Genomic DNA, 16315 nt, shown 5'->3' on the forward strand with positions numbered 1-16315 from the left:
GACGTACTCGTAGATGTAGTCAATATTTATTTAAAATAAAACAAACATATCTTTTAGTGTTCATTAACACAATATTTATTTGATGAATACATTTATTAAAATTCTTATTCAATAATTATATCGATTTAAATTGTTATAAAAATTATGATTTAACTCACAAATCATTAAAACCTTTAACAAGGTATAAATGTATAAAATAATCGTTTTATTATCCTCTGGACGGAATTAGATCACTTATTTCAGATAAAATAAAATTAGTAAAGCTCTATGACTTTTTACATGAAGCAACTAACATTAAATTAACAATAAAATGTTAACGAATGCAGTTAATGACAAACTTAACCTAGTGTGATGCGATTTAACATTTCAGTCTATGTGACACAAATATGTTATATGAAGAATATGGCAATATTAAATTTATATCGTTCACGTTAATTAATAATCTCTAACTTTTTCAGTCACCTTATAATTACTTCTTCTCCGCTCAGTGTAAAGAGGCGCAGCTCCGTTCCTTGACTCGAAGCCGTGCGTGTTGCGTACCCCGTTCTCATAGTACTTGACCGCGGGAGGTTCCTTGTAGCCCCTACTCTTTGTCACCGAGTTCACTTCCCTAGACTCGATAATCTCCTTCGAACGGCCGTCCCTGGACGGTATAATCTTTTTACTAACGGTTTCGACGGTGTCGGTGACGCTGGGCCGTTCCGGATCACCCGAACGCGTAGTGTATCGATAAGTTTCTGAGAAATTGTCACTACTGTTACTTTCCCGCCGATTTACTGGCGACTTTATTCTGGTCTCTAAGCGTGATACGAAAGGACTCGTCTCCCTGTTCAATGATTCAGTTTTATACAATGGTATTTTTCGTTCCTCCGATATACGTTCCTTGTAATGAGGCGATGGGGTGCCGTATCTTGATGATAATCTACTACCGTCGGATTCGTCGTCTGCGTGTAAAGTTTGATACAATTCAGGAGCTCTTTCGCGAAGTCCTTTGAGAAATATCTTTTTTTTATCTGTTTCATCGTACGATTTATTATAGCCGTTCGTGTGGCCATTACTTATCGGTGTCGTCTTGCCGTATCGTGCGCCAAATAATCCGTCACGTCTACGCTCGGTTTCGCGAGAAACCGCATCGGCTAGATCACGCTGGCTGCGATTGATTATCGACACGATTCCTGGGCTCTTCAGCTGCTCCGGTGTTTCATCAAGTCGGCTCAAGTGGGGATTTGATTTATACATCGTAGAATAGTTTCGGCTCATTCCTGTGACGTAACGTGGATGGGTCTCTTGTTCGGGAGCTCCCATAGCAAAACTCTTACTTCTGTTTAGACCTTTGTAGGTCCGCGCCGGTTTTGGTGGACCAGTCGTATATCCGTTTACTTTCCCTTCGGGTGACGACGAAACGTTATTCGGTATATTAATGGCACTAGTAGACCGTTTGTTGGACGTGAGCCGTTGCCAGTACTTACTGGAACTTGGCTTCTCGGTGGTTTTCTCTTTACGGTCGTGTAATTTCCTCGGTAATGTTTGGGCGCTCCGTGTGTAATCTTCCTCAGCTACACCGTTAGGGTTCAACCTGCTCGTGGAGTGACTGAAGCGGCCAAGAGTGCTCGAGTACTGGCCCCTGTAATGTCATAAAACAATCGTTCATTAAGATTTTATTTGAATATCGTGATCAAAAGACAAGACGACCCACGCACATTCATTGTTGTCTCTTGTATCATAAAAACATGTAATCTTGTGTTTTAAAACGTAATTGGTTTCAATGGAGATTCTCTACCCACACGACTAACGGCCGGGCTTTGTTTACGTGTGATAAAATGCCGGCAAATCAGCTTGTTACTCAAACTAACTGAAGATTCATATCATGGCATGTATACATAAGCGAAAAAAAGACAGTCAATAGACTCGAATATTAAGAATTCATTCGTCACAAACGCAACCAACTTTTAAGTGACATGATTTGTAAGGCTTTAAACGTCACATATTATGAAACAACCAGGAAACTGTATAATTTACATGATTCTTGTTTAAAACTAATTTACATCAAGCGCCATCTAAAACACCTGTTTCTGTCGTAATGAGTCATTTTTTCATTACCGACCAATAGTTCGTGTTAACTGACTGTTTCACCAGATAAATACGACTGACTCAACGTTTGTAGGCTAAATAAGGGCTGTTTTGTCGAGAAACCGCGTTTATCCATAATTGGTAAACCCATGGACAACTGCAGAATTAAATGGCAATATATGTATGCCGGAAAATATCGCCTCTACTTGACGGAGGTAAAACAATGATTTGATTGATTTAAAAGGTAATGTTTTTCATTTTTCGAATACCATTTAATTGGCTATAAATACGGACTTGAAACGAGAAACCAATAAATTTTTCAACTATAAATAAATACAAAACACATTAAAAGTTTATCAATAGAGAAGTCATATACGTAGAAATTCAAATATAATTAAATGTACACCAAGTATACACATACAGAGATTACAAAAGTAAACTAAGAAATGCAATTTATTCCAGGCTACATTTAGTTAGAATATTTGAATTTGAATAAAGCAGGAGGTATACAAATCAGTTCACTATATATTACAATGACAAAGAAACGTGAAGTTACTTTTCGTGAATTTTCATGCAGAATAATTAATTATATATACTAAGAGTAACTTCTTTATTAAATGACGATACTTCTCGTTAGAATCTACGTTCAAAAGCGGTAGTACATCATATGAATTAATCTTGGTAGGGTTACCCGGAATGTCCTTGTAAAATCCAGCTTAAATAAATTATACTTATATTTGGGATTTGGTAAATACTATTATATTAACAACTTCGTTATGTAAATAAAATATAGTCACTAGCTTTCTCCATATAATGGGCCGAAGATCCAGTTAAATTTCAATTTCCTTAAACGATTTTAGAATATGGATAAAAACAGATTAATTAGTATGCAAGTTGGTCAGCAGTTTCAAAATGAGCAACTTTTGAAAGTGTGCAAATTATGTTTTGTTATATATTTACATAATATATTTTCCATAACGAAATGATAGTTTTCCGGTATTTCCGCTACGGTTATACTAAGTAGGAATGCGTATAATTTCATAGTGAAATATAACAAAGGTACGCATTACGTATCTATAGACATTGGTTTTATTTAATTTAACCTGCTTGTATGTACGGTTTTGTAACTGGACTTTGTATCAGTATAAGTGAAATATTGTTCACACTTTTAGTTACAATCTTAGTATTCTATAATACCCTGTTCAAGTTAGCTTGTTCTTTTTGACAGACGGGCTAGTGATGAGAAAAAGAAAATATAACATATATAACAGTCGATGGAACCATGGAATGCTTAATTCAAATTAGAATTCAATTTTTTTTTTACCTTTTGTTCTAAAAAGAGTTATTCCAGCTAAAGAGACCCCAACAAAAAAGATCTGATCTTTAGTAAGGATTTTTGTAATCGATATTTGTAGCAGTTACAGCCTGTAATTCGCGTCCCTACCGTCCGACCGATGTAACTTTGTACAAACGTCTATTTTTTTCATTGTTTCTATTGAAATTTTACTTTGAAGCAATAATATATAATAGAAAAAGTCTTAAAATTTTCTGATAACGCTTGAATCTTCAGGAACTTTTGTTTTGTATGTATTTTTTTAAATATTTTACAATTTTTAAAATTATTAAATTAAGAAAATAATGTGTTCTTCATTGCAAAGTTATGTCGATCAGAAAAAATTGCCTCTGTCAAAACGATCAAGCTATCTTGTTCAGGGTATAAACATAGAAGGAAAGACAGCTTTGATATTTAATTGACATGATATAATATGTCGTCTTTATTATTCAATAGACTAAACTATTTGTAGTGAATAATATATCAGAGATATACGCAAATCGTATGTAATATATGAATCAAAGTTTCTTTTTTTTTTTTCTCCTTAGATTGGTTGGAAATTTTATTCGTTTTTATAATTTCGTAATTTTATATTAGGTTTTAAGCAACTGGACGCAATTTTATTAAATCTATTATTTATAAAAACATATAATATTCTAATTCATATTTTAAGTGGAATGAATGATTGTTTTATCTCATAAATTTTATAAACCGAGCATAAAGTAAAACTCAGTAATCTATAATTCTAATCAACTACGTCGTTGTGGTGATTATAAATTGTAATATACATTACAATAGCAAGAATGTAGCCACAAGAAAAAATTCTCGAAACCACAGCTTATAGTTCGATCTTCCGCCTGCACTATTTTTAAAATTTTTAGAAATATTTTATTTAACTACCGACTCCTTTTGGATTTCTTACGTTTACTTATGGTTAGAATATGTAAATATACTGCGTGCAACATAATTTACTATATATGTCTATATATTTATTTCCCATTATGTTAAGCACAAAGCCTGTGATAGGTATGGGGTAGGTCGTCACAAAATATCATCTATTTATAAACCTTCCTCATGATCCTCACTGTATGTATATTATGATGAGCACAGGATGTAAATTCCCGCTGAAGTTTCTGAGATTACTGCAAATACGTATACCGACAGACACGTCGTGTCACTTAAGCATTTTAACAATTATCAATAAATTTTCGTATTTATAATAATACTAAGAAAATCAAAAAAGACTTAAGAAATCTTTCAATCTTTATAAAAGTATTATGTTTAATATATTTCACACTCACTTGAGTCTTTACTGTTATGTTCAAGTTCCTTGTCGACACTAAAGATATATATCGTAACCTTGTATGAAACTAGTTATAGATTCATAATTTATTGTAATAATTTATAAATCAGCGATTACTTTCATAAACGTGAAACCTGCAGTATCTTACGAGACACGATAAATAAATTCCATAGAACGTATTTAAGATTTAAAAATAATTGTTTTTTTTTTTATTAGATCATTTGTTTGAAAGTATAAAGATTTGAAATATTACTGCCACTATTAATTACTTAAATATAATTTAATTAAAATAATAATTGATACGAAACAATTTTAAATACAGTATAAAACATATCGTGCAATCGTTTTTGTTTAATGTGTGTGTTTAATTAATTTAATAGATAAATTAACAATTGTATTTCGAATATTTAAATAGCAAATGATATTTTTTTTTAAACACGGTTACTGTTTGATAAAGAACATGGAAAAAGTATTTAACAACAGGTGACATTATAAAAAAGTATAGTGTATCAATTTGATTATTTTTAGCGACAATGATTTCTTCTGTTGCTTTGTTGTTATGACTAGCTTATTAAAAACATAGTAAATTATTTTTTAACGTAAATAATTACGAAATTTTCGGCCCATAACTTTATGATAATTTCAAAACAAGAAGCAATAATTAAATATTATGCATGGTTTCATATCAGTGTAGGAGGTGGCATGGATCTTTGTAGGACAAGATTCTATTTAAGGTTGAGATAATAAACAAGTGGGCATTGTTAATAAAAATCTAATGCTTGTTAACACTGCTTTATGACGTATATATTAATAATTCTATAAAATTTTTTGGTATGTAACTTCTTTGTATGTAATATTTTTTTTTTATTGAAATTTGTAATTAAAATTGTCTCACCTTTCACGGTGGTCACGGCTGTCAACAGCTGCGGCTCGTCTCGGACTGCCCTCGTACTTGTGTTCGCGGCCGTAGATGCTGGGCGCGAAAGGGTCCTCTCCGAGGTAGTACCGGTGTGGGGGGCCGTTAGGAGGCGCCAGTTCGCCGCCGTACTGTTTATACGTGCGCGAGGAATGTTCAGGCGACGGCGTGCGTGAATTGCGCCACCGGGACCGTCGCTCTGCGGACGCTGAGCGAATCTTCCCGACGAGTTTCCTAATCGAGTTACCGATAGCCGAGCCGACCGATTTCCGTGCTGGTGAAGGACGTCGTCCATTATCTGCGAAACGAGTCTTTTGATTTTGTTTACGCTCGTCCCGGTCACGTCGGCGCGGTGGTGTCCTGTCTCTATCAGAGCTACCTCTACGGTCTCGTGGGGGTGAATAATCAGGAGGAGGCTCTGCGGCTGCTTCTTCGCGACTATCCCTTGATCGACCCGAATTATCGTTACGAGACGAACTCCTGTAACCACTGTCATATCGGTGATCTTCTGAAATTCTGTGTTTTGTTTGACGTTTTCGCTCTGGTGCAACTGGTGGCCGATAATCGTCTTCAATTGAGGGCTCACGGAACGAGCGGTCTGTCTCTAATGGTCTAAAAGGTGATCCACGAGGCGGACTGTGCATTGTCGACGACGAAACGTAAGCAGAGTCATCGCGTGAAGGTGGATGACGCCTGATGAGAGGCGACGTTCTCCCTTGTGGCGAATCACGCTTACTATATACATGTCTCGGTGAGGAATCATTCAAGCGATCATTACTAGCATATGGAGACCGCACGACCGGCGGCGATGGAGATGAACTACGTGGCTCTGGCATTCTCGGCTTACTGGCACGCCGCTGAGACCAATCTGCTACACCTTTGAAATATCCTCCTGTTCTATTTACTGTTACGACTGGTCGTTCATCAGATGGTGTTGACGACTTTGTTTTGCGAAGTACTCGATCTCCATACACAGGTGCCGGTGGAACGGATGATGATGTTTTACCGTAGTATCCTTCGTCGTCCGGTTTCGTTTTCACATAGTAACCGGGTACAGGTGGCTCTTCTATTTCTTCGGCAATTGAGTCATGGGAGGAACGGGATTCACTGCCGAAATGACTCTCAAGCCACTTAGATGTTTCTTTCTTCCGAGTCTCTTCCTCTATGTCAATATTTAGGGGTCGTTTCGCATATTCTTTTTCCTGTTCTGAAAAAAGATAGCGCGTTAGTAAAAAACGAAAGCGACGTGCGCGCGTCGTGTTTCACGGTGGAGTGATTGAGCCGCACCTCGCCTCATCGCACATGCTATGGCGTAATCATAAGTCAATAAGTTTGCCAAACTACTGAAGGTCAATGCGAGATGCAAACAACCGAGACATTTTACTTAACCGCCACGAGACAGTAGTGCGGTAAATCATACATTGCATTTTAATTTGTAGGTCACTCTGCCTAGGGATATTACGCGCTCAAATTATATACTTTTGCAAAATATTTTTTTATGATTTATATAGTGTACTTATGACTACTTAAATATAGGTCTTAATTTTTAAAGTTCAATTAAAAATATAAAGAAACGACATGTTTCACAACAAGGATATATCCTTCTCGCTTTTTGAAGAGGATTGGCACTAATTCCACCATTTTGCTTCTATATGGGTTGGTCACATGTGGCAAAATTCCATCCTATACATTTAAGTTTCCTCGCGATACTTTCCTTCATCGAGATTCATGATTTCAACTGGTACGCACGTATTCCGACTACTGAACCATCTTGTCTGTAATTATATTTACAAATATTGCAATTGTATAATTATTGATGAAGTTTCGTAAAATGTGGTTTTAAAAACCTGCAACAATAATAGTATCCCGTATTCCGCAACGATTAGTTACCGAGACGAACGAGTTACGATTATTACGACATTTAGCATTTGACATGCATCTTCGGAGATTCAATTACGTAAAGGATAATTTAAATTGGTTTTAGTATGAATATCTTATATTAAATGTATCTTACTTCCGTCGTTAGTAAATAAACTGGTTTCAAATTTTGGATTGCCTCTCAACATATGTAACGTAAATCCGTTGAATGTTAATCGTTTTGATTAATTTGTTAATTAATTTCATCTATGTCAGTTATGTCCGGGTGCAATTAGCTGTATATATGGCAAAGTAAATGCAAGTGAAATAAATACGAATTTATAACATAAACACGTTTATAAAGTTATTTTTAATTAATGTATTTAATTCTTGTTTCATTTAATTTTTTTTAAATGTAATCGAAGTGGACTGAGACCCTTTTTTCTTGTATGAAGTGTATTCCACTATGTTACTCCGTGGTAGATAGATATGTGACTGATTGCCATCCAACACATACATGTTTTCTTATTAGTGTTTGCTCTTACCGCCAACTACGAGATAAATTAAAAAATAAAAGAAGTACGTGAAAATTTAGAAGAGTTTTTTTATGGTAAGTGGTCAACACCGCTCATAGACTTTGACATTGTAAGAAATATAGAATATCTGATGAGTGGGTGGTACCTACCTAGACGGGCTTGCACAGGCTTCTATAATAAACCAAGTACCAGCCCGGATTTAAACCCACAACATTCGGTTAAAAATCGCGTGTTATAATAACAGCGCTATCTCGGCTACGGCTAGTTCAAACACAAATAAAATTATTTTTTACTTTAAAACCAAATACAGTTATAGCAAAGATACGATACAGTACTGCAAAAGTTTTTAATTAACAAATACACATGCTTTTTATCTAGGCAACATTAGTACGCAGCACTAAAAAAAAAACACATTTTTTAAATTAAGAACAGTCTTTGAAGTTAAAGGAAAATGGTAAAATTAAAACCGTTTAAGTTTTTTAAAAGCGCACATTAAACACCAGACACAGGTACATTCTGCCACAAACTTTTCTAATTGAGCATGCCGAAGTGACCTCAGACCTCGGCGTAGGCCCAACGATTGTCCATATATGGTTGTTGATGGACGCGGCCCAATTTGACCAGTTCTAGGCTAAACGTCCACTAGATAGTGATCTTTTAAAATATTTTTTATAACAATCAAGATATGCTGTCAGAAAATGGACAAACTTTAAAATAAAGGACTACGTTATTACTGTTTAAAGCGTTACTTTTATAAATTATCTTGTTTCCTATAGTGTAATTAATTTTAATTAATAATAATTACTAATAAATGAGAAGATTTTAGTTTATAATATTAGATATTATATAAATAGACGTGCCTCGATATTTTACCGACTTTTAATTTAGACTATTGAAGTGATAAGCGGAACCTTATTGTTTTTTTACGATATAACTCAACAGTCACACACAGAATAGTGTTACATTGCTTTATTTTATTTTCAATGGGACAACCAACAGTAGATACAATATAACATCAAAATAAATTATTTACAGGTAGTCTCACCATTAAAAATATAAATTAAACGTAATAATGATTAGGAAAAGAATTATAATATTTTTTAACTATTACATAATAAATAAAAAATAATAAAATCAATAACATATTAGGTAAACCTTAAAATTAGAAATGAGCACAAATAAAATTCTTTGTTTTGATTGAACTGAGGGCGGCTATCGTGACATATGTTTAAATCTTTTACTTGATTACTAATGCTGATGTATAACAATGTTAACCTCGATATGATGACGTTTTTCCTAATTGCTTTCTATATAATCTGGTATAAAAGAAATGACTCGTATTACGGGAATTAATGTAAGGGACGCTTAAGGAGAATCTTGATAAAAGTTCCGGACAGTCAATATTATTGTTAAATAAATTAAATAAAAATTTCACTGATATTATTTTTCGTCTATTCTCCAGACTTTGTATATTAAATATTTATCCATCATTCGCATCTTTTACTTAAGAATAGTCAAAGAGATAATTGGTTTGTTGAGCTATACAATGCTATAATGTTCTGTGATTAACAAGCCTTAAAGCTTGAAAACAAAACTGCCTATTTTTTCTAAGCACTTTTGTTTTTGGTTCGTTTTCGTATTAATAGTATCTTAAGCAAAACCTTTTTTTATTAACCCTTTTTTTTAATACTTACATTATATTATTATGGAAGCTGTTTATTAATGTAAGATTATTTCTCCCTATACGTATATATGTATATCATTATGTAATAGGATTAAATGTAATTATCAGATGGAGGCACTACGGCAGCTTCTTCACGACTATCCCTTGATTATTGTTACGAGGCGAACTCCTATAACCAATGTCTTATCGGTGCTCTTATGAAATTCTGTGTTTTGTTTGGCGTTTTTGCTCTGGTGTGACTGGCATCCGATAATCGTCTTCAATTTAGGGCTCATAGAACGAGCTGTCTGTTTCATTTTGTTTCCCCGATGAAAGATACCATCGAGAGGAATTTTCATGTGTTGGATAAATACTATTTGTAATGTGGGGGTTATTGACATTGAACATTGAAAGGAAGAAAAAACATACACCACTCCAAAAATATAAAACAAATTATAACGAATAATAATTTAAAAAAAAAATATTATAATAAACAAAAAAAATAAACAAAATGTAATTAATACACTTGTCTTTCGAATTTTAAACGATGTCTTGATTGAGTTATCTCGCTTCTTACATCAGAACGTTCCATCAACAATGAACCGAAGGCGATCAATTAATCATATTTACTCATTAACAGTGAACAAATCTATTGTGAAGCAAGGTCGTATGTACCGCCGTTTTACCTGGACGAGTAGTCATTGTGACTATAATACGTGTTACTTGAACATACATGCATATTTTAATAATGACACAGTTAAAAGTTAAAAACTCAAAGATTTCAGATCATACTAGAAATGACATAAATGTTATTAATTGTTGTATTAAATCACAGTGCCAAATTGTATATTATAGAACTCTGTGTTACCGAATAATGATCTTACTATTTGGTAGAGTTTTAATCTTTTCCGGACGACCGTTGTACCTTTTTTTTAATTTAAGATTCTATTTAAAAATTGCTATAACAATTACTACTTTGATTTTTCATCTGAAAATTTTTAATAATATTTTAGACCAATAAATAACATTAAGCAATTGATTCTGTGTGTGCCACTTCCAGTATAATCCATGCTTAAAATAAAACCTATGCCTTCGTTCTCAGCCTGACAGTTTACATGAATCAACTCGCTTTGGTTAAAACATGTTGACAAGTAGAATTTGTTAAAACACTATAAGGACTTCCTTCTTTTCTGTATAATCGCTTAAACTTAGATATCGTATTTTATTAACGTTAATTTTTTATAAAAATTTAATTAAAAATTTTAGTTTACTTTTTTTTTTTATTTAATACATATTTTTGTATAAAAATGGTAACACAATATATGTTTATAATAAATAATATATTTATATACTTAATATACTATATTTATAAGCTTTAGTTAGGAAAAATCATAAACTAGCAGTCTCTAAACAGTCTAAGCGACAGCATGTTAACAGTCACAGACAATGATATTCTATTAATGTTACGTCCATTTAGAATTAGGGATATTATGTTATCCCAGGAAATTAAGGAGTCGTTAACACATATCAAATATATATTACCTCATCTAGCTTCTAGTTTAGTCGTAAAAACGGCAATCGATATATATAATACTAATCGTGTCTATATTTGTCATCTAATAATAAACCATAGCAGTCATGACAAAGTAATGCGTATTATTCTAATGTATGCGAAACAATTCGCGACAGCGGCCTACCTTAAAAGGTGCTAGAACATGCCAGTGGGTAGATATCAAATACCTGTCTAACTATAATTTGTAAAATATTTAATTTTGTTATCTATAATATGCCAAAACGATATTATTATAATGAAATATTACAAGTTATAAAAATTATAATTAACCATTAAAATTATGAGTTTTATCTAATTCAGAATCGTCTGGGTATCGTTTTAGATGCCAAAGGCGTTTGTATTGATATCTTCCGGTATTATAATTATTTCTTATATAAGAGTCATAACAATTCCGATTATATTAGAAGCAGCTAGTTAGCGTTTATAAAGAATGATTAAGTGCCTCGTTGGTGTAATGGTTATTTAAAGTAGGGGCAGATTTTATAGCACCAGGGTTGGCTCTTGGCTTGTGTCTCGTGATAATGTGGTTAAGTATTCGTTGTGTTTGAGGAATTGGGAGTTATACTTTAAAGCATTGGTTCTGCGCGTGAATTGAACTCGTTTTAATTCAAATATATTCGAAACGGATTTCTGTCGGATGTCTGATATTAATTTAACAGAATTCTCATAACGATCGATAACATACCAATACGTGCAGCTATAAACCGCTGCTATAGAGTCTTGCCAAAAACTGTATATACATATTAACTTTAGTAATATTATGTATCCAATAGAGCCCTACCTACGTACCTATTTATTTCGTTTGTTCTATTTTTTCATTTAACTTTTATTATTTTTAATACTGACATAAGCTCGTTTTTGCGAAGAAATGTTGTCTCTTTTGCTTTGATAAATAAATTATTATCTAATTTTATTAGTATATATATAATATCCAAGTGACTTCAAAATAATATAAAATCTTTAACTAAGAAAAATTCAATATAGCTTAGGTGATTTGAGTATTTATACCGACAAACCAAGATGTTCGAGGTAAAACGTTTGAAAATGGTCACAATGACGGATAGCCATGCAAAATACCGACAACTGTATATGTTCAGGAATGTCGTATAATTATTTAATTCTATTTAAATTATGCACAGATAATGGTGTCAATGTCGGAGTACCTTAGTACGTAATTAGTCACATACATACGTGACTTTTTTTAAATCTTTCCGGTGGCGATTTGCTGTAACATGGGACTATAAGAGGAATAAGGTTAGCAGTAGATGATTCTGACCCACTGGGTCAAAACAAAATGACACGGTAGCTAAGGCTACCGGGGAGGAGTTGCCCGGGTAAGGAGGGATTCCTCGAGGCCCGTACCCAGTTCGGCCTAGCCGAACAGGAAGACCTAGGATGGACGTGACTTTTTTTAAATCTTTCCGGTGGCGATTTGCTGTAACATGGGACTATAAGAGGAATAAGGTTAGCAGTAGATGATTCCAGTATATTTCTTTCATAATTATGATTATAATATCTAAGACAAATTCTATAGTCTATCCTATAGCCTACATAAGGATTTATCCTCTAAAATTAAATGTAACTTATCTGAATTATATTTATTTATTATAAATAATATTTTTTAATTTTAAATTAAAGCAATTATATAACGACCGTGGTCGCGTTTAAAAATTTGAATAAATGTCTTTTATTCTACCTATATCAAAATATAAATAGTAGATATTTCGTCTCGTATTAGGTTAAAGTAAGATTGTGTGAAAATAGAAGTCTGAAACCTAAGCGCTTGTATTACTTAAATAGTTTGCATCAGCACATCCATAGGTTTTAAATTTACTATTAAAAGTCGTCATTTTTTTAAATCGACTCGCACAGATTTTCATTGGAATTATATATTTTTTTTAACTGTCACCTTCAATTTTTTGTCAAAAGGACAATTAATATTATTAACATGTTGCAAATATTTGACTCCAAACATATATTTTTTCTAATTATATAATTAAAAACAAATAATAACAACAAATACAAGTACTAGTTTAAAAAAATAAATTACAACGCCATCTAGTGTCTAAATTATAAACTAACATGAATGTGTAAATATGGTAACGCCACCTATCGTTGAGCAGTTGTACTCATAAATCAATAGTTTCACTACTCACCACTATGGCGCAGACGGCGTTGACGACGCATTCTTACAGATAAACTTTCCCAATCGTCATCCATATTTGGTTGCCCTTCCTTCTCAACTGAAACAAAATACGAAGTATTAATAATATAATTTATTTTTATATACAATATACATAATTAATCAAATTCTGAATTTCATAAAAATACCTTGTTAATATTATTAAAATAAATGCTAGTTTTTAATTAAACTCAAATGAAATCAAAACACATTTGCGACGTTCGACAACATACTAAATTTAAAATTTTAACATATACCAAATTGTTAAACAAAAATATGGTAACAGCATTCGTATAGTAGCGTGACATAAAATAAAAAAAATATAGTTGATAAAGACGGCATAAACAACGAAATCATAAAAAAACAACATCAATCATTTAGTTTTACACTTACGTTATACTAGAATTATATTGACCTCATAAAATAAAGATAATATACGTTACATTTTTAATCAAATTCATTGCAAGATTTACTAGAGCGAAGTTGCCTTTACAACTTAGTAATAAGTAACGAAAAAAAAAATCTTATGTAAATATAGTATAAATTATTATTATATAAGATTTTTTATTAAGTCATCTACCATCATACCTTCTTCGGTGCGCGTCCGCGAGTGCACTTGTGTCGCCACACGCAGCCCACCCGCCATGTGGTCTGTGGACTGCTCTAAATCAACGCGCTTACGTCGCTCCGTGCCACCAGTTTCTTCCACAAGGCTCTCGTTGCTTGCTAATGATTTTGCCTAAAAAAAAATCACATTTCAAACAGTCTAATATAAGAAACCCTATTAGTAAATACGTAATTATATAATATTACATTATACACGTGTCGACATAGAGTTCTGTATGAAACGGCAACATTTCAATAAACATACCTCGTCTTTCCCAAGTTCCTCGTCGCAGAGTCTTTCTTGTTCTTTCGTATGCTTCGTCTCCGTCACAATCGTTCCATCTGGACGTAACGCTCGTAACTCCTCCTAAGCACGTTGCATATTATAAATTAAGAATAATAAACCCATAATTCTTGTTCGAATTTCAAAATTAACCACAGATAATAATTATAATATATGTAGTTAAACGGACGTAAAAAAAATGTAACTAAATACAATATGAATTAGCTGTTAAAATAAAATTACAATAAATAATATATTAATATCAAATGGCGAGAAAACTCCTCTGCGCGTCATAAATATTACATATGAATTCGATCTTATATTTTTCTCAAATAAATTTTACTAGAATAATCTTGAAAATCTATTGAAATTTAAATATAAACTAGCTACCCGTTCTGGCTTCACGCAACGGGAATTAAGGTCTACATAGAACGATAAAATCCATGTAGAAACATACTAAGAAAAAGAAAAGTTATCCATCTTCCATGAACTTACGCGTATGCATGCAGAATTACTCACAATAAAGTCATTACAATAATTGATTAACAACGCATAAAGTACAAACAGACAAAAATACAAACACTCATTTTTATTATATAAAAATATCATTTTTTTGTATTTAAAATAAATACAAATAATGAATTTTAATTCGAGTTAACTAAACCAAAACACTTTATAAAACAATAGTCATATATTCCGTCGTCCCGTTATGATAATACAGAAAACGATCACAAAATTTTGAACCGATACTCTACTTTCAAGACTACTGTTAATCAAATAAATGAATTTGAAATATTTATTTGCATCTAATATATATTTCATACTACAAATAATTGGTAATTTTTTACATAAATAAAACTTCCGCATTAAAAACAAATATTATATAATCTATTTTAAATAAATCCAAATTATAATAAATTGCGTTTTTTTGCATAAGTACGAAACACTTATACGCTTGCTCTACTAATATATTATAATGCTTGCTGTATTATTCGTGTTTTACCACATATTACAAACAAAAGCATAAGATACTTACGAATACTATATGTTTACTAATACTCCGTAGGGTTAATAACTATTTTGCCGGTATGGAGATTTTTCAGGTATGGAGTGTTGCTTTCCGAACCGGTGGTAGTGTTTTTTTCCTTTATAATCATTATTATTGCTTCTATATTGAATAAAGATTTTTGAGTGTGATCATTTTTATTTAAAATGTTATTGAATTTATTGGATAGTCCAATCAAAAGAGGCATTTGTACAACTATTCCTTTCTTTTTAAAATAACGACTCGCCTCGGCTTCACACGGGTGCGATTTATTAATAAAGAAAATGATATAATTTATACCCTCAAGAATAATATAGCTTACTGCTAGTGAAAAAAAGCTCGTTATAATTTTAGTATAAATAGATATGTTTACCGTATCATCGGTAGTGATGGTCGTATTGAAGGCAACGGTGTCCTTTACGAGAGTCGGTCCCCTTGGCACCAAAGCCAACTGGTTCTCCGTCTGCGTCTTCAGAGCATCGCGTATGTCTTCTTCGCTCGTCTCGTTAACCGCTGTTATAAGTGCCTGTAACAATAGAAGAATTTAAATGAGATTAATGAAATAATTATCCTTTAATTTGGTTCCAATCCAGGATACACTTGTGGCAGATTTTCAACGAAAACTTCAGTGGTGCCTACCTGGGTTTGAACCCGAAATCGTCAAGATTTACATGTTCAAAACACTGGCTATATCAGCTTACTGAATCTGAGGTCATAAAAAAATATTGTATTTATAAAAGGCTGCTAATGTCCGGCATGCGTTCCAATGTTACTTTTTTATTGACGTTAATATTAAGCGACTCAAGCCAAACTATTATCCGTGCTCAAATGTAAGTATACCAATTTTCATGGTGAGTGGTTGAATGGTATTGAAGTTGAAGTAACGTCTAATGGCGAGTTTCAACTTAGTATAAGGTAAACTACCTACGTATAACTAAGTATAGGCCT

The 16315-nt window shown here is 32.7% G+C and overlaps 1 protein-coding gene across 2 annotated transcripts in view; it reads right to left on the reverse strand.

The window, feature by feature from the left end:
• Window positions 1-142: 142 nt before the first annotated feature.
• The window catches only part of LOC125068146 (zinc finger CCCH domain-containing protein 13), a 112662-nt gene continuing 96489 nt past the window's right edge, over window positions 143-16315 (reverse strand). Inside the window, exons 6-11 of one of the 2 annotated variants that reach the window (XM_047677175.1) lie at window positions 15741-15893; window positions 14305-14406; window positions 14022-14172; window positions 13408-13494; window positions 5602-6829; window positions 143-1624 (exon numbers count right to left, since the gene is read on the reverse strand). In XM_047677175.1, the coding sequence (XP_047533131.1) occupies window positions 436-1624; window positions 5602-6829; window positions 13408-13494; window positions 14022-14172; window positions 14305-14406; window positions 15741-15893 (2910 nt within the window). In that variant the 3' untranslated portion in view covers window positions 143-435. The remainder of the gene's footprint in view (window positions 1625-5601; window positions 6830-13407; window positions 13495-14021; window positions 14173-14304; window positions 14407-15740; window positions 15894-16315) is intronic. The other variant, XM_047677176.1, reaches the window with a different exon arrangement.

Source organism: Vanessa atalanta, chromosome 13, assembly GCF_905147765.1.
Source record: "Vanessa atalanta chromosome 13, ilVanAtal1.2, whole genome shotgun sequence".
Taxonomy (NCBI): domain Eukaryota; kingdom Metazoa; phylum Arthropoda; class Insecta; order Lepidoptera; family Nymphalidae; genus Vanessa; species Vanessa atalanta.